The sequence below is a fragment of the Bubalus bubalis genome, chromosome 7 (assembly GCF_019923935.1).
Source record: "Bubalus bubalis isolate 160015118507 breed Murrah chromosome 7, NDDB_SH_1, whole genome shotgun sequence".
In the NCBI taxonomy this organism is placed as follows: domain Eukaryota; kingdom Metazoa; phylum Chordata; class Mammalia; order Artiodactyla; family Bovidae; genus Bubalus; species Bubalus bubalis.
The window spans coordinates 115583021-115607885 of record NC_059163.1 but is presented as its reverse complement, the minus strand read 5'-3'; the positions used below and the strand labels follow the sequence as shown (position 1 = coordinate 115607885).

Genomic DNA, 24865 nt, shown 5'->3' with positions numbered 1-24865 from the left:
AGGTCCATACCATTTCTGTCCTTTATCGAGCCCATCTTTGCATGAAATGTTCCCTTGGTATCTCTAACTTTCTTGAAGAGATTTCTAGTCGTTCCCATTCTGTTGTTTTCCTCTATTTCTTTGCATTGATCGCTGAGGAAGGCTTTCTTATCTCTTGCTATTCTTTGGAACTCTGCATTCAGATGCTTATATCTTTCCTTTTCTCCTTTGCTTTTCACTTCTCTTCTTTTAACAGCTATTTGTAAGGCCTCCCCAGACAGCCATTTTGCTTTTTTGCATTTCTTTTCCATGGGGATGGTCTTGGTCCCTGTCTTCTGTACACTGTCATGAACCTCCATCCATTGTTCATCAGGCACTCTATCTATCAGATCTAGGCCCTTAAATCTATTTCTCACTTCCACTGTGTAGTCATAAAGGATTTGATTTAGGGCATACCTGAATGGTCTAGTGGTTTTCCCTACTTTCTTCAATTTAATTCTGAATTTGGCAATAAAGCGTTCATGATCTGAGCCACAGTCAGCTCCCAGTCTTGTTTTTGCTGACTGTATAGCGCTTCTCCATCTTTGGCTGCAAAGAATATAATGAATCTGATTTCAGTGTTGACCATCTGGTGATGTCCATGTGTAGAGTCTTCTCTTATGTTGTTGGAAGAGGGTGTTTGCTATGACCAGTGTGTTCTCTTGGCAAAACTCTATTAGCCTTTGCTCTGCTTCATTCCGTATTCTAAGGCCAAATTTGCCTGTTACCCCAGGTGTTTCTTGATTCCTACTTTTGCATTTCAGTCCCCTATAATGAAAAGGACATCTTTTTTGGGTGTTAGTTCTAAAAGGTCTTGTAGGTCTTCATAGAACCGTTCAACTTCAGCTTTGTCAGCATTACTGGTTGGGGCATAGGCTTGGATCACCGTGATATTGAATGGTTTGCCTTGGAAATGAACAGAGATCATTATGTCGTTTTTGAGATTGCATCCAAGTATCAGACTCTTTTGTTGACCATGATGGCTACTCCATTTCTTCTAAGGGATTCCTGCCCACAGTAGTAGATATAATGGTCATCTGAGTTAAATTCACCCATTCCAGTCCATTTTAGTTCACTGATTCCTAGATGTCAACATTCACTCTTGCCATTTCCTGTTTGACTACTTCCAATTTGCCTTGATTCATGGACCTAACATTCCAGGTTCCTATGCAATATTGCTTTTTACAGCATTGGACCTTGCTTCTATCACCAGTCACATCCACAACTGGGTATTGTTTTTGCTTTGGCTCCATCCCTTCATTCTTTCTGGAGTTATTTCTCCACTGATCTCAAGTAGCATATTGGCCATCTACTGACCTGGGGAGTTCCCCTTTCAGTGTCCTATCATTTTGCCTTTTCATACTGTTCATGGGGTTCTCAAGGCAAGAACACTGAAGTGGTTTGCCATTCCCTTCTCCAGTGGACCACATTCTGTCAGACCTCTCCAACTTGATCTGCCCATCTTGGTTGGCCACACAGGGCATGGCTTAGTTTTAGAGTTAGACCAGGCTGTGGTCCGTGTGATTAGATTGACTAGTTTTCTGTGATTATGGTTTGTGTTTCTGCCCTCTGATGGCTCTTGCAACACCTACCATCTTACTTGGGTTTCTCCTTACCTTGGACGAGGGGTATCTCCTCACAGCTGCCCCTCCTCCTACAAGAGGAGGACGTAGCTCCTCTTGGCCCTCCTGCGCTCTCAGTTGGTAAATGATCAGCTTACAATGCAGGATACCCCAGTTGGATTCCTGGTGGGGCATATCCCCTGGAGAAGGGATAGGCTAGCTATGCCAGTATTCTTAGAATTCCCTGGTGGCTCAGATGGTAAAAAACCTGCCTGAAATGCAGAAGACCTGGGTTCGATCCCTGGGTTGGGAAGATCCCCTGGTGATGGGAACTCCCACTCCAGTATTCTTTCCTGGAGAATTCCATGAACAGAAGAGCCTGTCATGCTATAATCCATGAGGTCCTACAGAGTAGGCACAACTGACCAACTTTCACTTTCACTTTAACCAGGGAAAACATACCCTCTTCCCTGATTGGTCCTGGATGTAACCAATCAGGCACATGCTGGCTCCATCCCAGATTTGCATAGGGCCAAACCTGGGAAGGCAATGGCACCCCACTCCAGTACTCTTGCCTGGAAAATCCCATGGATGGAGGAGCCTGGTAGGCTGCAGTCCATGGGGTCATGAAGAGTCGGACACGACTGAGCGACTTCACTTTTCACTTTCATGCATTGGAGAAGGAAATGGCAACCCACTCCAGTGTTCTTGCCTGGAGAATCCCAGGGACGGCGGGGCCTGGTGGGCTGCCGTCTATGGGGTCGCAGAGAGTCGGACACGACTGAAGCGATTTAGCAGCAAACCTGGGAAAGCTCAGCTAGTAAAGCATCAGCCTACAATGCAGGACACCCTGGTTGGATTCCTGGATCAGGCATATCCCCTGGAGAAGGGATAGGCTGCCTATGCCAGTGTTTCTAGGCTTTCCTGGTGGCTCAAAGGTAAAGAACCCGCCTGAAATGCAGGAGACCTAGGTTGGGAAGATCCCCTGGCGATGGGAACTCCCACTGCAGAATTCTTGCCTGAAGAATTCCATGAAGAGAAAAAAACCTTTTATGCGACGAAGACTGAGGAATGTAGAGAAAAAAAAAAAGATGCTTGTCCTTTCCTCCTCCTTGAGAATTCCAGACCTTTATCTCTGCTTTGAGGGCCCCAGACCCCTTTCTCCTCCTTGGGGGCCCTGGACTTCTCATCAACCTGCCTAGGAACTGACTCTCTCACAAGGACTCCTGTATTCCCAATAAAACCTATAAATACTACATTTGAAAAGTAGCTAAACTTCTTGTTTACCTCTACTCATAGTAATAACCTCTCAATATTGTATTTAAAGAGCCTGTTAGCCTTACAGATAATTAAATTAAATGACTCCAGGTTGAATTTTAGAGCAGTAAAGCAGAAAAACACATTAAGGCTATTCAGTGAGCTGAGAATGTAAAAAGAACTCTTTATGGAATGATAAAGAAAGGAATTTTAGTCTTACAGACTGCATGCGGAGTAGAGAGGGTCAGATTGAGTATTAGGAGGAAATTCCTGAATGTGCAGTTTTCACTTTTTATTAGCATTACTTCACCTGCCACACATGACGATAAACATTCTTTGAAAATATAGGTTATGTGGATGTAACAATTTATTTGGCCATTCTCGTATTGGTAGGCACTAAGGTTTTTTCCTATCTCTGAATTGTTTCTATTGATAAACACCAGTACAAGTCATTTTATTAAATATATTTAAAGATGGACCTAGAGACTGTCATACAGAATGAAGTAAATCAGAAAGAGAAAAACAAATACATATTAACATATATATGTGGAATCTAGAAAACGGTACAAATGAACCTATTTGCAAAGCAGAAATGGAGACCCACAAAGAGAACAAAGAGGGGAAAGAAGGGAAACCAAGAGGGACACCAAGAGGGGAAAGAGGGGTGGGATGAACTGGGCAATTGGGGTTGACATCTATACACTACTTTGTATAAAACAGATAAGCAGTGAGAACTTACTATACAGCACAGGGAGCTCTACTCAATGCTCTGTGGTGACCTAAATGGGAGGGAAATCAAAATAAGAGGGGAAACATGCATACACATAACTAATTCACTTTGCTGTTCAGCAGGAACTAACACAACATTGTAAAGCAGCTATAAATTTTCTTTTTTTGAGATTTCTAAATTTTATTTTATTTTTTAACTTTACATATTTTGATAATTTTTTTTTCTCTTTGAAAACTTCCTTGTTGCTACTGGAGATAGAAAGGAACATTTCATAATGATTAAATAGCCAATCATAATGACATATGAATCCTAAATGTCCGTGTACTTGACAGCATAACCTGAACAGATTAGCAAAAACTGGCTGATGTAAAAGAGGAAATAGATAAATATAACAGCAGAGTGGTAGAATTTGAGACATCTCTGTCAGTAACTGATACTGTAACAAACAGGAGAACATCCATGTGAGCTAAGGAAGAGACCTTGGTGCAGGACTGTTGAGGGATATGGAGGGTGTGCCACCTGTTTGTGCCCTCTGGACCTGCTCTAAATGATCTTGGATGTACTACTTTCCTTTTATTATGCATTATTTATGGGACTGCCCAATCTATGACTTAGTAGATGAGACTTCCCAGCTCATGATAGGCAGTTTTGGTCACGTGGTGACTGGATGATATGACACTTGGTCTGGAGCGACGTTTTGATGGTGAATAGATGACAGAGCTTTGCTCCAGAAATTCAAGGGTATGCAGCAACAGTTTAACTGCAGTTTGCTAGAGGCTCCACATGACATCTGTATCTCACACAGATACTTTTCTATGGAATTTTGTGGGGCATATGATCCAGGTGACCACATTTCTCATACTGCAACCTAGGCTATTGGATCTTCTAGGTCATCTGGTCCAAGTGACAGGTCTGCTTGTGTGTAACCTAGATCAGTTACAGAGCCCCTTCTGGCTCTGGGACCCACTCAAAATTAGCAATCTACCATATTACCAATAAATGGGTCAAAACTAGAGGAGAATATAATGCCTCTGAAACTTAGGAGAGGTCTATTAAGTACTGTGCTTTGTTAGTAGTGGGATGTTCAAGGTACAAAAACCCATAAATTACTTTGAAAGCTATGTCCTAAAACTTCCCAGAACATAAGACACCCTAAAAACTTCACCAAGGTGGCAGCCTCTAAATGTTTTAAAGTTTTATCACTATTATTTTCTTCTCTCTGGAGCACATGTGATAATGAAAGCAGAGCCCTTGCCAATTTTTTTCCTTCTTATCAGATTTAAGTAATGTGATAAATATAATGGGCCAAAATGACCTTCTAAGGAATATCCAGACTGTTCATTTCCTTTTGGATTATATTATGAAGAAGCAGGAAAAGTAACATAATCTTGGTTAATGCAGTGGAATGTACATTATTGTCTATCTCACACGAATGTAAACTGCTGATTCTCCTTATAAGTGGGCATTGAAAACAATGCATTTGGTGATCCACAGCTGCATGAAATGGACCAGAGGATGTGATAATCTGCTCTACGAAAGATACTGCACCTAACACAGCAGCAGCACTTGGAATTATGACCTAAATTTGTGTAAACCCACTGTCATTCATTAAGATCTGACCAGCTCTGGGGGATTTTCCTGGTAGTCCAGTGGTTAAGAATCTGCCTGCCAGTGCAGGGGACATGGGTTCAGTCCCTGGTTCTGGAAGATTCCACCTGCCACAGAGCAACTGGGCCCATGTGCCACAACTGCTTAGCTTGTGTGCCCTAGAGCCTGTGCTCCCCAACCAGAGGCCATGCAATGAGAAACACGAGCACCGCAGTAAGAGATTAGCCCCTGCTCTCCGCACCTAGGGAAAGCCCGTGGGCAGCAAGGAAGACCCAGTGCAGCCAAAAATAAATAAATAAATAAGTTAAAAAAATTAGTTTTAAAGGCCAGCTTTTTCAGGGGTCTGATTGGTGAGTTAAATGGGGATATGATGGGTACTTATGTGCATCATTTAAACTTTGAGAGTGGCACTAATCTTTGTTCATCCTGGGAAGCAATATTGTTTTTGGTTTACTCTCTTGGTTGCTGGAAGTGAGGAGGGGTAGTTTCAAAAACTTTCCTACTGCGGCAAATCTTGTGCTACCAGTCAAGGAACCAATATAAGGATTTGACATTTTTGCATTGCAAAATGAAATTCCCTTATGTATTTTTTAAAATTGAGGTATAAGTTTCATACAATACATTCATTCTTTTAAAGTATACAATTCAAAACATTTGGACAAATGTATAAAGTCAACTAACCATGATCAGAATCAAGATATGGAACATTTCTATCATTCAAAAAAGTCCCTCATGGCCTTCTCATTCAATTGTCTAGACTTAGCTAGCCCCTGGGGCTTCCCAGGTGGCATTAGTGGTAAGGAACCTGCCTACCAATGCAGGAGACATAAAAGATGTAGATTCCATCCCTGGGTTGGGAAGATCCCCTGGAGAAGGGCATGGTAACCCACTCCAGTATTCTTGCCTGGAGAATCTCATGGATAGAGGAGCCTGGCAGGCTGCATATAGTCCACAGGGTCAGAAAGAGTTGGATATGACTGAAGCAACTTAGCACACATGCAAATAGCCCCTAGCGACCACTTGCTTGTTTTATATCCCTACCTACTTGCCTTTTCTGGAATCTCACATAAATGGAATCATAGAGTATATATTCTTTACTGCATCACCTTTTTCATTTAGCAAAATACTTTTGAAATTGATTCTTGTTGTTACATGTATTAATAGTTAACCCTTTTTATTGCTGAGCTATATTCATTGGGATAACATTACAAAAATTCGTTTATTCATTCACTAGTTGACAAGTATTGGGGTTGTTTCCAGTTTTTTATTATTTTGAATTAAGTTCCTATGAACACTCCTGCACAGATTGTTTTAATATTTAATTTATTTATTTTAATTGGAGGCTAACTACTTTACAATATTGTAGTGGTTTTGCCATACATTGACATGATCAGCAATGGGTATACATGTGCCCCCATTCTGAACATCCCTTTCACATCCCTCCCTATCCCATCCCTTAGGGTTGTCTGAGTGTACTGGCTTTGAGTGTTCTGTTTCATGCATTGAACTTGGACTGATTATCTATTTCACATATGGTAATATATATGTTTCAATGCTATTCTCTCAAATCATCTCACCCTCGCCTTCTCCCACAGAGTCCAAAAGTCTGTTCTTTATAGTTCAAAAGTCTCCTTTGCTGTCTTCCACATAGGGTCATTGTTACCATCTTTCTAAATCCCATATATATGTGTTAATATACTGTATTGGTGTTTTTCTTTCTGACTTACTTCACTCTGTAGAATAGGCTCCAGTTTCATCCACCTCATTAGAACTGATTCAAATGCATTATTTTTAATACCTCAGTAATATTCCATTGTGTATATGTACCACAGCTTAGCCATTCGTCTGCCAGTGGACATCTAGGTTGCTTCCATGTCCTAGCTATTGTAAACAGTGCTGCGATGAACATTGGGGTACACGTGTCTCTTTCAATTCTGGTTTCCTAGGTGTATATGCCCAGCAGTGGGATTGCTGGGTTGAATGGCGGTTCTATTTCCAGTCTTTTAAAAAATCTCCACACTGTTCTCCATAGTGGCTGTACTAGTTTGCATTCCCATCAACAGTGTAAGAGGGTTCCCTTTTCTTCACACCCTCTCCAGTAATTATTGTTTGTAGACTTTTTGATAGCAGCCATTCTGACCGGTGTGAGATGGTACCTCACTGTGGTTTTGATTTGTATTTCTCTGATAATGCTCTGATGTTGAGCATGTTTTCATGTGTTTGTTAGCCATCTGTATGTCTTCTTTGGAGAAATGTCTGTTTAATTCATTGTATTGAACTGCAGGAGTTGCTTGTATATTTTTGAGATCAATTCTTTGTTAGTTGCTTTGTTTGTTATTATTTTCTCCCATTCTGATGGCTGTCTTTTCACCTTGCTTATAGTTTTCTTTGTTGTACAAAAGCTTTTAAGTTTAATTAGGTCCCATTTGTTTATTAGATGGGGAAACAGTGGAAACAGTGGCTGACTTTATTTTTCTGGGCTCCAAAATCACTGCAGATGGTGATTGCAGCCATGAAATTAAAAGATGCTTACTCCTTGGAAGGAAAGTTATGACCAACCTAGATACCATATTCAAAAGCAGAGACATTACTTTGCCAACAAAGGTCCATCTAGTCAAGGCTATGTCTTTCTCAGTAGTCATGTATGGATGTGAGATTTGGACTACAAAGAAAGCTGAGCACTGAAGAATTGATGTTTTTGAACTGCACTGTTGGAGAAGACTGTTGAGAGTCCCTTGGACTGCAAGGAGATCCTACCAGTCCATCCTAAAGGAGATCAGTCCTGGGTGTTCATTGGAAGGACTGATATTAAAGCTGAAACTCCAATACTTTGGCCACCTGATGCAAAGAGCTGACTCATTTGAAAAGACCCTGATTCTGGGAAAGATTGAGGGCAGGAGGAGAAGGGGATGACAGAGGATAAGATGATTGGATGGCATCACCGACTCAATGGACATGGGTTTGGGGGAACTCCAGGAGTTGGTGATGGACATGGAGGCCTGGAGTCCTGTGGTTACTGGGGTCACAAAGAGTTGGACACGACTGAGCGACTGAACTGAACTGACTATTTTTGCTTTTATTTCCATTACTCTGGGACGTGGGTCATAGAGGATCCTGCTGTGATTTATGTCAGACAGTGTTTTGCCTATGTTTTCCTCTAGGAGTTTTATAGTTTCTTGTCTTACATTTATATCTTTGATCCATTTTGAGTTTATTTTTTTGTATGGTGTTAGAAAGTGTTCTAGTTTCATTCTTTTACAAGTGGTTGACCAGTTTTCCCAGCACCACTTGTTAAAGAGATTATCTTTTCTCCATTGTATAGCCTTGACTCCTTTGTCACAGATAAGGTGTCCATAGGTGCATGGATTTATCTCCGGGCTTTCTATTTTGTTCCATTGATCTATATTTCTGTCTTTGTGCCAGTACCATACTGTCTTGATGACTGTAGCATAGTCTAAAGTCAGGCAGGTTGATTCCTCCAGTTCCATTCTTCTTTCTCAAGATTGCTTTGGCCATTTGAGTTTTTTTTGTATTTCCACACAAATTGTGAAATTATTTGTTCTAGCTCTGTGAAAAATACGGTTGGTAGCTCGATAGGGATTGCATTGAATCTATAGATTGGTTTGGGTAGTATACTCATTTTAATTATATTTATTCTTCCAATTCATGAACATGGTATATTTCTCCGTCTATTTGACTCATCTTTGATTTCTTTCATCAGTGTTTTATAGCTTTCTATATATAGGTCTTTTGTTTCTTTAGGTAGATTTATTCCTAAGTATTTTATTCTTTTTGTTGCAATGGTGAATGGAATTGTTTCCTTAATTTCTATTTCTGTTTTCTCATTGCTAGTGTATAGGAATGCAAGGGATTTCTGTGTGTTGATTTTATATCCTGCAACTTTTACTATATTCATTAATTAGCTCTAGTAATTTTCTGGTGGTGTCTTTAGGGTTTTCTATGTAGAAAGAGGATCATGTCATCTGTAGACAGTGAGAGTTTTACTTCTTTTCCAATTTGGATTCCTTTTATTTCTTTTTATTCTCTGATTGCTGTGGCTAAAACTTCCAAAACTATGTTGAATAGTAGTGGTGAGATTGGGAACCCTTATCTTGTTCCTGACTTTAGGGGAAATGCTTTCAATTTTTCACCATTGAGTAATGTTTGCTGTGGGTTTATCATATATGGCTTTTATTATGTTGAGGTATGTTCCTTCTATGCCTGCTTCCTGGAGGTTTTTTTTTTTTTTTTTTTAAATCAGAAATGAATGTTGAATTTTGTCAAAGGCTTTCTCTGCATCTATTGAGATAATCATATGGTTTTTTATCTTTCCATTTGTTAATGTGGTGTATCACATTGATTGATTTGCGGATATTGAAGAATCCTTGCATCCCTGGGATAAAGCCCACTTGGTCATGATGTATGATCTTTCTAACATGTTGTTGGATTGTGTTTGCTAGATTTTGTTGAGGATTTTTTCATCTATGCTCATCAGTGATATTGGCCTGTAGTTTTTTTTTTTTTTTTTTTTTGTGGCATCTTTGTCTGGCTTTGGTGTTAGGGTGATGGTGGCCTCAGAGAATGAGTTTGGCAGCTTTACCTTCCTCTGCAATTTTCTGGAAGATTTTGAGTAGGATAGGAAGGAGAGTAGGAGAGCTCTTCTCTAAATTTTTGGTAGAATTCACCTGTGAAGCCATCTGGTCCTGGGCTTTTGTTTGTTGGAAGATTTTTTATTAAAACTTTGATTTCCATGCTCGTGATGGGTTTGTTAAGATTTTCTATTTCTTCCTGGTTCAGTTTCGGAAGGTTATACTTTTCTAAGAATTCGTCAATTTCTTCCAAGTTGTCCATTTTATTGTCATATAGTTGCTCATAGGGAGAAGGCAATGGTAAACCCTCTCCAGTACTCTTGGCTGGAAAATCCCATGGACGGTGGAGCCTGATAGGCTGCAGTCCAGGGGGTCGCAAATAGTCGGACACGACTGAGAGACTTCACTTTCACTTTTTACTTTCATGCATTGGAGAAGGAAATGGCAACACAATCCAGTGTTATTGCCTGGAGAATCCCAAGGACAGTGGAGCTTGGTGGGCTGCCATCTATGGGGTCGCACAGAGTTGGATGCTGCTAAGTTGAAGTGACTTAGCAGCATCAGCAGCAGTTGGTTATAGTAGTCTCTTATAATCCTTTGAATTTCTGTGTTGTCTGTTGTGATTTCTCCATTTTCATTTCTAATTTTCTTGATTTGATTCTTCTCGCTTTTTTCCTTGATGAGTCTGGCTAATGGTTTGTCTAAAATAAATGTATCTTCTCAAACAACCAGCTTTTACTTTTGTTGATTTTTTCTATAGTCTCCATTGTTTCTTTTATGATTTCTTTCCTTCTACTAACCCTGGCATTCTTAATTTCTTCTTTTTACAGTTGCTTTAGGTGTAAAGTTAGGTTATTTATTTGATTTTTCTCTAGTTTCTTGAGGTAAGCTTGTATGGCTATGAGCCGTCCCCTTAGCATTGCTTTTACTGAATCCCATAAGTTTTGGGTTGTTGTGTTTTCATTTTCACTCGTTTCTATGCATATTTTGATTTCTTTTTTTATTTCTTCTGTGATTTGTTGGTTATTCAGAAGCATGTTGTTTAGCCTCCATAAGTTTGTATTTTTAATAATTTTTTTCCCTGTAGTTAACATCTAATCTTACCACATTGTGATCAGAAAAGATGCTTGAAATGATTTCATTTTTTTTTTTTTAATTTACCAAGGCTAGATTTATGGCCCAGGATGTGATCTATCCTGGAGAATGTTCTGTGTGCCCTTGAGAAAAAGGTGAAATTCATTGTTTTGGGGTGAAATGTCCTATAGATATCAATTAGGTCTAACTGGTCCATTGTATAATTTTAAGTTTGTGTTTCCTTGCTAATTTTCTGTTTGGTTGATCTATCCATAGGTGTGAGTGGGGTGTTAAAGTCTCCCACTATTATTATGTTACTGTTAATTTCCCCTTTCATACTTGTTAGCATTTGCCTTACATATTGTGGTGCTCCTATGCTGGGTGCATATATATTTATAATTGTTATATCTTCTTCTTGGATTGATCCTTTGATCATTATGTAGTGTCAGAAAGGCATCTATTTCTGCTTTATTGACTATGCCAAAGCCTTTGACTGTGTGGATCACAATAAACTGTGGGAAATTCTGAAAGAGATGGGAATACCAGACCACCTGATCTGTCTCTTGAGAAATTTGTATGCAGGTCAGGAAGCAACAGTTAGAACTGGACATGGACCAACAGACTGGTTCCAAATAGGAAAAGGAGTTCGTCAAGGCTGTATATTGTCACCCTGTTTATTTAACTTATATGCAGAGTACATCATGAGAAATGCTGGACTGGAAGAAACACAAGCTGGAATCAAGATTGCCGGGAGAAATATCAATAACCTCAGATATGCAGATGACACCACCCTTATGGCAGAAAGTGAAGAGGAACTAAAAAGCCTTTTGATGAAAGTGAGAGTGGAGAGTGAAAAGTGGGCTTAAAGCTCAATATTCAGAAAACGAAGATCATGGCATCTGGTCCCATCACTTCATGGCAAATAGATGGGGAAACAGTGGAAACAGTGTCAGACTGTATTTTTTGGGGCTCCAAAATCACTGCAGATGGTGACTGCAGCCATGAAATTAAAAGACACTTACTCCTTGAAAGGAAAGTTATGACCAACCTAGATAGCATATTAAAAAGCAGAGACATTACTTTGCCAACAAAGGTCCGTCTAGTCAAGGCTATTGTTTTTCCTGTGGTCATGTATGGATGTGAGAGTTGGACTGTGAAGAAGGCTGAGCCCCGAAGAATTGACGCTTTTGAACTGTGGTGTTGGAGAAGACTCTTGAGAGTCCCTTGGACTGCAAGGAGATCCAACCAGTCCATTCTGAAGGAGATCAGCCCTGGGATTTCTTTGGAAGGAATGATGCTAAACCTGAAACTCCAATACTTTGGCCACCTCATGTGAAGAGCTGACTCATTGGAAAAGACTCTGATGCTGGGAGGGATTGGGGGCAGGAGGAGAAAGGGACGACAGAGGATGAGATGGCTGGATGGCATCACTGACCCGATGGACGTGAGTCTGGGTGAACTCCGGGAGTAGGTGATGGACAGGGAGGCCTGGTGTGCTGTGATTCATGGGGTCGCAAAGAGTTGGACATGACTGAGCGACTGATCTGATCTGATCTGAGTGTCCTTCTTTGTTTCTTTTCACAGCCTTTGTTTTAAAGTCTATTTTATCTGATATGAGTATTGCTACTCCTGCTTTCTTTGGTCTCCATTTGTATGAAATATCTTTTTCCAGCCTTTCACTTTCAGTCTGTATGTGTCCCTTGTTTTGAGGTGGGTCCCTTGTAGACAGCATATATAGGGGTCTTTTCTTCTTCTTTTTTTTAATCCATTCAGCCAGTCTTTGTCTTTTGGTTGGGGCATTCAACCCATTTACATTTAAGGTAATTATTGATAAGTATGATGATGTTGCCATTTACTTTATTGTTTTAGGTTCGAGTTTATACACCCTTTCTGTGTTTCCTGTTTAGAGAAGATCCTTTAGCATTTGTTGGAGAGCTTGTTTGGTGGTGCTGAATTCTCTCAGCTTTTGCTTGTCTGTAAAGCTTTTGATTTCTCCTTCATATTTGAATGAGATTCTTGCTGGGTACAGTAACCTGGGCTGTAGGTTATTTTCTTTCATCACTTTAAGTATGTTCTGCCATTCCCTCCTGGCCTGAAGAGTTTCTTTTGAAAGACCAGCTGTTATCCTTATGGGAATCCCCTTGTGTGTTATTTATTGTTTTTCCCTTGCTGCTTTTAATATTTGTTCTTTGTGTTTGATCTTTGTTAATTTGATTAGTATGTGTCTTGGGGTGTTTCCCCTTGGTTTATCCTGTTTGGGACTCTGGTTTTCTTGGACTTGTGTGGCTATTTCCTTCCCCATTTTAGGGAAGTTTTCAACTATTATCTCCTCAAGTATTTTCTCATGCCCTTTTTGTCTTCTTCTTCTGGGACTCCTATGATTCAAATGTCGGGGCATTTAACATTGTCCCAGAGGTCTCTGAGGTTGTCTTCATTTCTTTTAATTCTTTTTTCCTCTCTGCTTCATTTATTTCCACCATTCTATCTTCCACATCACTCATCTTCTGCCTCAGTTATTTTACTGTTGGTTCCCTCCAGAGTGCTTTTGATCTCAGATATTGCATTATTCATTATTGATTGACTCTTTAAACATTTCTTGCATCTTCTCAATCCTTGTCTCTAGTCTACTTACCTGTAACTCCATTTTGTTTTCAAGATTTTGGATCATCTTGACTATCATTATTCTGAATTCTTTTTCAGGTAGACTCCCTATGTCCTCCTGTTTGGTTTGGTTTGGTGGGCATGTATCATGTTCCTTTTACTGCTGACTATTTCTCTGCCTTTTCATTTTGTTTAGATTGTTGTGTTTGGGGTGGCTTTCTGTAGGCTGAAAGTTTGTGGTTCCTCTTTTTTCCACAAAAAAGGTTGCTCCCTGTGGGTGGGGTTGGATTAATGACTTCTCAAGGTTTTCTGGTTAGGGAAGCTTGCATCTGTGTTCTGGTGGGTGGAGCTGGATCTCTCCTCTCTGGAGTGCAATGAAGTGTTCCGTAGTGAATTTTGGGGTGTCTATGGATTTCACATGACTTTGGGAGGCCTGCATATTAATGCTTACGGTTATGTTCCTGCATTGCTGGAGAATTAGTGTGGTATGTCTTTCTCTGGAACTTGTTGGCTCTTGGGTACAGCTTGGTTTCAGTGTAGGTATGGAGGCTTTTGGATGCGCTCTTGTTGATTAATGTTCCCTGGAGTCAGGAGTTTTCTTGTGTTCTCAAGTTTTGGATTTAAGTCTCCTGCCTCTGGCTTTCAGTCTTATTCTTACAGTAGCCTCAAGACTTCCCCATCCATACAGCACAGATGATAAAACATCTATGTTAACGGTGAAAAGATTCTCCACAGTGAGGGACACCTGGAGAGGTTCACAGAGTTACATGGAGAAGAGAAGGAGGAGAGAGATAGAAGTGACCAGGTGGAGAAGAGAGGGAGTCAAAAGAGGAGAGATCAATCTACCCAGTAATCAGTTTCCCAAGTGTTCTCCACAGCCCAGAAAAACCAGAGTGATTCACAGAGTTATGTAGACAAGAGTAGGGGGAGAGAGGAGACTGAGGTGACCTGGGGGAGAAAAGGGAGAGTCAAAAGGGGAGAGAGCAATCAAGCCAGTATTCACACCCCTAAGTAAAAATAGGTACTGAAGATTAGATTCTTAAAGGTACAAAATTGATAACAAATACCAAAAAGCAAAAATTAAAAATCTAGAGTAGAGGTTAGACTCTCAAAAATACAATATTAAGACTACAAAACAAAATCAATCACAAAAATTAAAAAAAAAAATCAATCACAAAAATTATAAAAAATATGAAATTTGCATTAAAAACAGGGTCTCTTTTTTTGCAAGATAATAGTAGGTTATAAAAATGAAAATTAAAGGAGTAATAAAGAACTTAAAAATTTTAAAAAGTGATAATAGTAAAAATATATCTAGGAAATTCTCTGGAGCTGTTGGGGGCAGTGTGGGGTCAGTTCAGTTTCAGATAGTTCCTTGCTCCAGCTTATACTTGTTCTCAAGGTCTATAGGCCCTTTCCAATGCTTAGTCAATGTTAACTACAGGGTTTTAATCTGTTGCACCTGTCACTTCCAGAGCAGGTCTCTCTTTTTTGTTTATTTTGGCTTCCACTGTTTGCAAGTCTCTTCAGTGTCTAATTTCCACCCTGACACAAGGGCAAAGGTGGTCACTTATTTAGGCTCACTTGTTCAGTTCTGTTGTGGGGAGGGAGGAACACTGCAAACACATATCACTGGCGTGTGCAAAGAGTGCTTGCAGTGTATATGGACCACACTGGGTTTTCCCCAGTTCATGGCAGTGTGTACTTTCCCAGTCTACACTGCTCAAGCTCCAGGTTCCTGAAGCCTGCTCTGCAGGGGTGCTGTCCAAATTGGGCCCTGCGTTTCATGCACTTCCCAGGTCTAAGCTGCTCAGGTTCAGGTTCTCAGGTACTCCACAAAGGCACAGACATGGTTGGGCCTGTGTTTTGTGCCCTACCCAGTTCCGAGCAGCTCAGGCAACCATGTGCTTGGCAAGTGCACCTTCCCAGGTGGGCTGTGAGTGTTAATCACCACCCACTCCTGGCCACTTGGTTTCCTGGGTGCTCCATGAGAGTGCCATCTCAGGTGCTGTGTGTCTCCTCTGGGGAGCTGATCTCAGGCTGCAACCCTCCTGGTAGATGTCAACCGTCTAGGATTCCAGGAAGACACGGTTAGCAATTGGAAGCCTGCTCACAGTTTGGTGGAGGATGCCAGTCTCTGGGGTTGAAACTGCCCCTTGCCTTCCAGCTCTGGCTATTGCTTGCCTGCCTCTCTGCCTCCGGTGGGGGGATGGGCTGGTCTGCAGCCAGCTAGCGCTCCTTTGGTGTTTGTGCAATCCTTTGTTTTGTGAGTGGGCCAGTCTGCGCCTTAGGTTAGAGCTTTTTGCGGGGAAGTACTCTCTGTCTCTCTTCTTTTCTCTCTCTGGCTATCCCACAGTTTGGGTTGCTGTCTCACGTGAGCTCCCTCAGATTGTCCTCAGGGCATTCAGGCCTGGTCCTTACCCTAAGCAATGAAGCCTGTACCTCCCTGTCCAGCGGTGGCGGTTGAGTATCTGGGCTAGTTCTCCACTGGGAGTTGTGGTTAGGGGCATATTCTGTGTTTTGTTTTGTTTTTTCCCCTCCCAGTTATGTTGCCCTCTGAGATTCCAAAACTCCCCACAGGCTTGCCAGTGAGAGGGTTTCCTGGTGTTTGGAAACTTCTCTGTCATGACTCCCTTCCTAGGATGGGTCTCCTTCCCTTACTCTTTTGTCTCTCTTTTTGTCTCTCATATTTTGTCCTACCTCCTTTTGAAGAGAATGGGCTGCCTTTCTGGGTGCCTGGTGTCCTCCGCCAGTGTTCAGAAGTTGTTTTGTAGAAGTTGCTCAGCATTCACATGATCTTTTAATGAATTTGTAGGGGAGAAAGTGGTCCCCCCATCCTACTCCTCTGCCATCTTAGGACCAGCTCTAGAATTTTGTTTTTGATGGAGTTCATTTTATCAGTTTTTTCTTTTAGCCTTTCTCCTTTTAGTGCTCTACTTATGAAATTCTGACCTTCTCTAATCTAGGTTGTAAAGATTATCTTTTATATTTTATTCTAGTATTATAGACTTAGCTTCTATATTTAAGTCTATGGTGCATTATGATTTAATTTTCATGTGTGATATAAAGATCAAGGTCCTGTTTTTGGCACTTGGGTATTCAGTTGGTTTGGAAGCATTTGTTTGAAAGATTTTCCTCTCCCTTTTTAATTATGTTGCCACATTGGTCAATACACAGAGATCTTTTTGGCACAGTGTTCCAGAGTGAAACAAAAGACTTAAGCATCTGAACAGGGGTACAGATCTTTTCACTGATTTCATAGACATTTTACCCAAAGGCTGGTAAATGGAAGAATAGTTTTCTTTACCCCTCTTTAACCATGGGCTTCCCAAGTGGCTCAGTGGTAAAGAACCACTGAGCAACCAGAATTTGTGTGGCTGCCATTTCTCTCTTACTTACCAGCTCTTTCTCTTCATCATGGTGATTAATAATCAACCTTTGGGAATTGGGCTTCCCTGCTGGCCCAGACAGTAAAGAATCTACCTGCCAATACAGGAGACACAGGTTCAATCCCTGGGTCAATACGATTCCCCTGGAGATGGGAATGGCAACCCACTTCAGTATCCTTGCCTAGGAAATCCCATGGACAGAGGAGCCTGGCAGGCCTCAGTCACTGGGGTCCAAAGGAGTTGACATGACTTAGCAATTAAATAACAACAGTCTTAATAATTAAAGAGTCAGGAATAGTATTATTTGTTCTTCATTGACATATTAGGAACATGTGTAACATCAAATTTAGGAAAAGTCATATGGATATTGGCCAAATAACTATAACCAAAAGTCAGTGAATATGATTTATTTTTGATGGCATAATGATAATCACTGTTTTGCTACAGAGTAACTAGGGAAAACAGAACAGTATATATAAATAACCCACGGTGAGGCCATTTTAACACAACCAAATAATCAGTTTTTCCTCTTGACTATTAATTTTCTTCTGTCATATTAACATTTCCCTCAGTACCACAGTTTCATCTGTTTTTTTTTTTTTTTTAAACCATGCTCACATTAACATACATATAAAATTAAATGTCTATATCTTGAAAGGTATCAGGGGCCTGCATTCATTGGTTCCCAAACCTGAAAGCTCTACAAGTGAAATACCTTAAGAATTTTTGAGCTTCCCTTTCTTTCTAATACCTGGCTGGAAGAAGAAGTGTTGGAGGCAGAAGAAACACTTTGGTCATGAGGCTGTGACGAATGGAATTTGGGAAGCTCAGATAATAAAGGGGACGCAACAGAGTATGATGAGGGTGACCATTGGAACCATGACATTTGGGAGTAAGAGGAAAAGACAAAAAGGAGAGGGGTTGTGTTCAAGGGAGAATTAGGTCAGGAATACAGGTGAGGAACTCTGTTGTTCTTCCTGACCCAGCGCTCTTGAGGGTCAGTTTGGGGCATGATAAAATGTCATGGATTTGCAGCTGATTCTAACTACAACTAAAAGCCCTTTAACATGACAAAAAGTCTTTCATCCCACTAGTGAAAATAAAAGTTTTAAAATTTAAATATTTGATATAGCTAGATTGGCCTAAATATATTATGTGCTTAGTCATTCAGTTGTGTCCAATTCTTTGTGACCCCATGAGCTGGAGTCCACCAGGCTTCTCTGCCCATGGATAAACAAGAATACTGGAGTGGCTTGCCTTTTCCTTCTCCAAAATATATTATGGTCAACTTATGAATGAGGATCCCAGGAATATTCTTTTGATGAAAGAAACTAGCTACAAAACAGGGACATGTGAAAGGTTGAATAGGGTTGAGGTCAAGTCTCAGAAAGGAAAAGAGAACAGATACAGGGTGGGGCGGTACCGAGACATGAAGAACTACAATAATGCTTCAGAACTTGGGTGCTTCAGAATGCAAAGTGCATTCCTACTGCTATCTCATTTTGTTTTGGTAGCAACTTCCTCGGAGAAGGCAATGGCACTCTACTCCAGTACTCTTGACTGGAAACTCCCATGGACGGAGGGGCCTGGTAGGCTGCAGTCGATGGGGTCGCTAAGAGTTGGACATGACTGAGCGACTTCACTTTCACTTTTCACTTTCATGCACTGGAGAAGGAAATGGCAACCCACTCCAGTGTTCTTGCCTGGAGAATCCCAGGGATGGCGGAGCCTGGTGGGCTGCCGTCTATGGGGTCGCACAGAGCCGGACACGACTGAAGTGACGCAGCAGCAGCAGCAGCAGCAGCAACTTTCTGGAGTTGGAGGAACCACCCCAGTTTATGCAAGAAGGAAAGGAGACTTCAAGAGGTTGAGTGGCTGGTCAGTCATTACAACCATGGTGATGGGTAAGAAGCTGAAACCCAGGCATCTGGCTCAAAACCTAAGCTGTCACTCCGCTGTGTCTTCACTGTCTTTGGCTTTATGATTATTGGACACACTTCATTTGCAAGAGACTATCACCAACCTTCAATGGTGCAATAAAAATTACATTATAGTGTTCAACTGTTAAACCTAAGAAAAAATATACAAGTGTTAAACGGTCTCATCCAACTTAGCAATAAATAGAAAGCCACATTACACTGAATGCACATGGAGAAGGCTTCTAGATAAAAAGCAAGTCTTTAACTCTTGTTCAAAATAATTTTCAGATTCAGCTATGAATAGCATGAAGTATGAAGACAGTTATAATTAATGCCCACTGCCTAAACCAGAATTCTCAGAAAGTTCAGATTTAAAGAGGGTAAGGTGTCGTTTGAGATGCTTCTTCTCTTCAGGTTGTTCACACAACTTGACTTCAATGTTGCCATCACTGAAGGCTTCTCCTTTGGTCTCCTCAACTGGGTTCCCTTTCCGGGAAAACACTGCTTTCTTCTGCATCATCGTAATCCCTGCTGAATTTCCATGCCTTCGTGCTGGGGATAAGGTTTCTTTTACAATGCAATAACAAACTGCAGATAAAAAATTCTTTTTGAAGTTTTCATTCATAAATGCATAAACAATTGGATTACAGATGGAATTGGAGAATCCAATTATTTGCACTATAGCAAAAATCATCTTGATTGTAACATCGTCATATTCCTTCTCAAAGTTGCCTGAAATAAAAAAGTAATGCTTTAGAATGGACATTTGTTTGAATGAATATAAAACAACATTTTTGTTTATCTTCCATCTTTATGAAACAGTTACACTTGTACAACTATGTAAAATTCTCTGTGAAAAATTCTCCAAGACTTTGGGGAGAGCCATGTGATGTCTGAAGAAGACCCACCTTTGTGATGAGTCCTCCTTGTTAGAGAATCTAGGGTTACAAGCCCAGCACATGTTAGAGGGCTTATTGCATTTCAACATGATTTCAAGCTTCACATAAACTGGAAGATGCAGTCACCCTTCAAATGTCCACTTGTCTTACAGAAACATGATCATCTGAGAACCATTAAGGCTCAGATTATCAGAGATGATATATTAAGGGTCTAGCTGAAATCCTAGGTGTTATGAAATTCATGTGGCTCACGTGTGGGTTCCAAATAGGAAACACTCACAGGATGTCACACCTCTTTCAGGCTTTAAACGGCTTAGGGAGACCAGAAGGCATAGCATGGGAGATGCATCTCAAACGTTTTTCTTTATCTTCTATAATTACTAAAGCTTTGATCACACTCATATATAATTACCCATCACATAATGATCTGGTTATCTTGTAAACTTGAAAGAAACCTAGTAAATGTTTGCGATTTGATTACCCAAGTGAATGGCTAAACATTTCAAGGATTCACCGTCCATTCTAGCAGGGAATGAACCAGAACTTCAGGAAATGAGAAGGACAGTCACTCACTGTATTCGATCATCATGTGAACAATGTGGAAAGGTGCCCAGCACACAGCAAAGAGGGCCACCACTGTCACCATCATAGCCACGGCTCGCTGCTTCTTCCTGGGTCCACAGGATACACTGTATCAGTTAACTCGTCCTTGGCAGATGTGTCAAGTTTAGACCTCTCCGTGATAATTTTCAAATGTAAATGAAGCTTGTGCATGCTCAGTCTCTTCAGTTGTGTCTAACTCTTTGTGACTCTGAGGGCTGTAGCCCGCCAGGCTCCTCTGTCCATGGGATTCTCCAGGCAAGAATACTGGAGTGGATTATCACGCCCTTCTTCAGGGGATCTTCCCAACTCGGATCGAACCTCTGTCTCTTGCATCTCCTGCACTGCAGGTGAATTCTCTACCACTGAGCCACGAGGGAAGCCTCTAATGAAGCTCATGACAAGCTAACTGTGAACTGTTTATCATCTTTCCCCATTGTTACTACCCTCATCCCTATATTTCTAATATTACAAATATCCTTAAGATACGTGCTCATTATGAGCCTAGCAGCATGCTGGATGCTTGGCACAGATTAATCTTCCTGACAAGCCATTGGACAGATGCAGGAACTGAGGCACAGAGAGTGTTACTCCTAAGTCGCTGCAGTCGTGTCCTACTCTGTGCGCCCCCTTGGACGGCAGCCTACCAGGTTCCTCCGTCCCTGGGATTCTCCAGGCAAGAATACTGGAGTGGGTTGCCATTTCCTTCTCCAATGCATGGAAGGGAAAAGTGAAAGTGAAGTCACTCAGTCGTTTCCGACTCCTTGCGATCCCATGGACTGCAGCCCACCAGGCTCCTCCATCCATGGGATTTTCCAGGCAAGAGTACTGGACTGGGTTGCCATTGCCTTCTCCTCAGAGTAGGTTAAGTAACTTGCAAAGTCAGATGGCTTTGCAGATCAGAAAGTTGAGAATTTAAACGATAAAGTTTAGTTTGGATCTAAATGTAGGCAGTCTAACTTCTGTGCCAAAGCTCTTATTCATTTTATATCAAACAACACTCATGCCTGTGATAGGAAAATATGGGAAGTCCTCAGGACAGAATTAAAATGTAATCTTCCATTTTATAATTAAGTAATATGATTAACCAGGGATTCAGAGTTTTCTCTATTAGCCACGATTAACGTCTGCAAGAGATCTGTACATTTTCAAATTTTAACGAGTCGCATTCATTATTATCTAAACCTGTTAGCCTTTTCTTCGGAGGAAAAGAGAGAGCTAAATCAGCAATAAGTCCCAAGATGCTGAACAGTGTAGCACCCTGTACATGGAGCCGGAGTACGTCTTTATACAAATCGGGCACTAGAGGTCGCTGCACACTTCAAGAAATGATAAACCGCCACACCACTAGACTTCTAAGCTGGAGCCATGCAGTGTAGGTTATAAAATAAACCAAATGGCCCACAAGTACCGTAGCAGTAATTGTGTTTTTAAATTTCTGCTAGTCCATATGATCAGAAAGTAAAGCCCTTAGGTAAAAATAAAATATAAAATAATTAAATTATTTTAATTTTTATTAATAATTAAATTATTTTAAATTAAAGAAATAACATACTCTCACTTCCAAAGGACTTTCATATGTATCATCTCACTCTTTTTAGCATCATTCTTTGGGTGTGTATGTGTGTGTTAGTTGCTCAGTCGCGTCGACTCTTTGCGACCCCATGGACTGTAGCCCACCAGGCTCTTCTGTCCATGAGATTCTCCAGGCAAGAATACTGGAGTGGGTTGCCATTCCCTTCTCCCAATCCAGGGATTGAACCCAAGTCTCCTGCATTGCAGGCAGATTCTTTACCAACTGAGTCAGCCATCAGGGAAGCCCAAAAATAAAATATAAGATAATAATTTAACATAAATAACGTACTCTGGTTTCCAGAGTATTTTTATACATATCATCTCAAATCTTTTAGCATCATTACTTGTATAGGAGGAAGTATGGATGGATATTTCGATGCTTTCTAGTACATATGAGGAAAGACGGGGGCTTGGGAGTAAGGAGATTTATCTACATCAAGTGGCTGGGGAGTAGCAGAAAGGAGAGAGTCACAGCAATTTGCATCAACATGCAGATGAAAATATAACAATTAAAAAAATTTCAGGCAATTATCTGTAACAGTGACCTCCCCCTCTGACTTGGGAGCTGGTGATCTTGCTCTTTCTTTCTGTCATATGTAAAATAAAAAGTTCAAAGTCAGCACATGTGCTCGACATAAATTACCAATGACACTTTGATTACATTACCCAGGCATATGAGATATCTGGCTACTGTCTCTAAAACAGGTGAATGTTTTAAACAGGTGAATGTTCCATGCAACACACCTGGCTATTTTTGACATTTCTTTTCCATGAATAGTTCGAAGCACAGAGCCATCCCCAACTCTTTTCTTTATCCAAAGTTCATAGCCAATCTTACTGTACAGGATAAGCATCACCATGAGAGGCAGGAGGAAAAGGATGACAAGGATGAAGGTGGTGTAGATTTTCTGGTGCACAGGGCTGCTCCACTCTTCCAAGCAGCACACATGTTCTTTCTCATATAAGAAGTCATACTTAATCTTTAAAATAAGTATAATTCAGTTAGAAGAGCCAGAGGCAACATCAAAGCACACAAAGCAACCAAGACTATTGTCAGGCAGGCTTCTCAGAGCTTCACATGTTTACTGTGGGTACATATTTCAAATGAGATACAATTTTGCTTCTTTTTTTGTTGTGAAGTGTGCTTTCTCGCCTTCACTGCTTAGATACTTGACAGTTTGATATTTTCTTTTCGATTTTAAATGGAATCGAGGTCCATAGCCTGTTCACTTAAAAAAAAAAAAAATCTTTTCTGCCTTCTTACATGATAGTCAAGGAAATGGCAGCCCACTCCAGTGTTCCTGCCTGGAGAATCCCAGGGATGGAGGAGCCTAGTAGGCTGCTGTCTATGGGGTTGCACAGAGTCAGACATGACTGACACAACTTATCAGCAGCAGCAGCATTAAATTTTCAGTTGAGTGAAAGAAAGAACACTAGAATGACCAAAGTATGTATGAAAAAAATATTTTATTCTAGCATGCCAGCATGCATGCTCCATCACTTAGTCACAGCTGACTCTTTGCAACCCTCTGGACTGTAGCCCACCAGGCTCCTGTGTTTATGGGATTTCCCAGGCAAGAATCTTGGAGTGGGTTGCCATTTCCTTCTCTAGGGGATCTTTCCAACCCAGGGATCAAACCCTGTCTCTTGCATCTCCTGCACTGGCAGGTAGATACTTTACCACTGTGCCACATGGGAAAGCAACCAGCTAGTTTGCTGTTACATGATTTTGCTTCCTCAATTGTTGATGAGATCAGTTTTGACAAGGCATCAGACGTCTTCCAATTGAATAAGTACCAAAAGTCTGCATTTTGTTTCTGAACTGAAATTCTGTATTTTGCTACTGCTGTTTCAGATTGTAGTGATCATGCTGTTCACAAAGATTTTAGAGAGGAAACTTGTAGCTTTTAGATTTTGAGATGAATGAGAAATTAGGATTTGAACTATTGCCAGTGTACTAATATTCAGACCCAATTATAAGCCTTTGAGGTATATATTATACAGAAAGGCAATTTCTATTTATAAATACTATTTCTAAGAGACTGACTTATGAGTTCAAAAATTAATAATAACAATTACAATTTGTTACTGTTGTTTAGTTGCTCAGCCAACTCTTTTGCGACCCCATGTACTATAGCCTGCCAGGCTCCTCTGTCCATGGGATTTCCCAGGCAAGAATACTGTACTGGAGTGTGTTGCCATTTCCTTCTCCAGGGGATTTTCCTGATCCAGGGATCAAAGTTGTATCTCCTGCATTGGCAAGTGGATTGCTTACAACCAAGCCACCAGGGAAACCATAGAAAATGCTAATATGAGAAAAACTAAACATTTACAGTACATTCAAAAGTCATATATCTGGATAATAGGAATTAAAGTTAGAGAATCGATCAAAATTCTTGTCATCTGAGTCACTCTGGAGCTTTACAGATGAGGAATACTTAAGTCTTAACACATATTTCTGCCTCCATTCCCAGAGTATTATCACCAATCTTCAAAGCCAATTGAATGGCAGGGGTGGTGGGTGGGAAGCTTTCTGGTATTGTTATCTAAAGTATGACAATTCAAATTTTGATCTAGGCATTACTTTTCAAATGCAATGAGGAATGAAAGTATTAAACAATAACTCCAAGGTCTGTACTCCCTGGGAAGAGGATATGAAGGTGAAACTCATTCTGACTTATGTAAGCAGAGCCCACAGGGCCCAAAACTATGGAGGTCACATATTGATGCGTTCTAAAGCATAAGGAGAGGCTGACAGCCTCTGAACTATGCACGTTCCCCTGGGGACAAGCAGAGACCTTCTTGTCTCTGAGAAGAGACAAGAGGGTGTGCTCAGATGGTTTCATGGGAACCAATTTCAGACCTTCTTTGTCTAAACTCACAATTCTCCAAAAATCTCACTGCCTAAGAGAATGTGTGGGGTGGGGTTGAAGTGTCATGCTGGGTCTACATTCCCAGTTCCTTTTTCATAATCCCCCTTCTTTCAGTCTTCACAAGTCCTATCTCTCACCCAACTGCAATCTCACTCTGGACCACCAATAAGA

At 40.8% G+C, this 24865-nt stretch overlaps 1 protein-coding gene across 1 annotated transcript in view; it reads right to left on the bottom strand.

Moving 5' to 3' along the window:
* Positions 1-18525: 18525 nt before the first annotated feature.
* The window catches only part of QRFPR (pyroglutamylated RFamide peptide receptor), a 60487-nt gene continuing 54147 nt past the window's right edge, over positions 18526-24865 (bottom strand). Inside the window, exons 4-6 of the mRNA XM_006062151.3 lie at positions 22566-22801; positions 20220-20317; positions 18526-19479 (exon numbers count right to left, since the gene is read on the bottom strand). Of these exons, the coding sequence (XP_006062213.1) occupies positions 19076-19479; positions 20220-20317; positions 22566-22801 (738 nt within the window). The 3' untranslated portion in view covers positions 18526-19075. The remainder of the gene's footprint in view (positions 19480-20219; positions 20318-22565; positions 22802-24865) is intronic.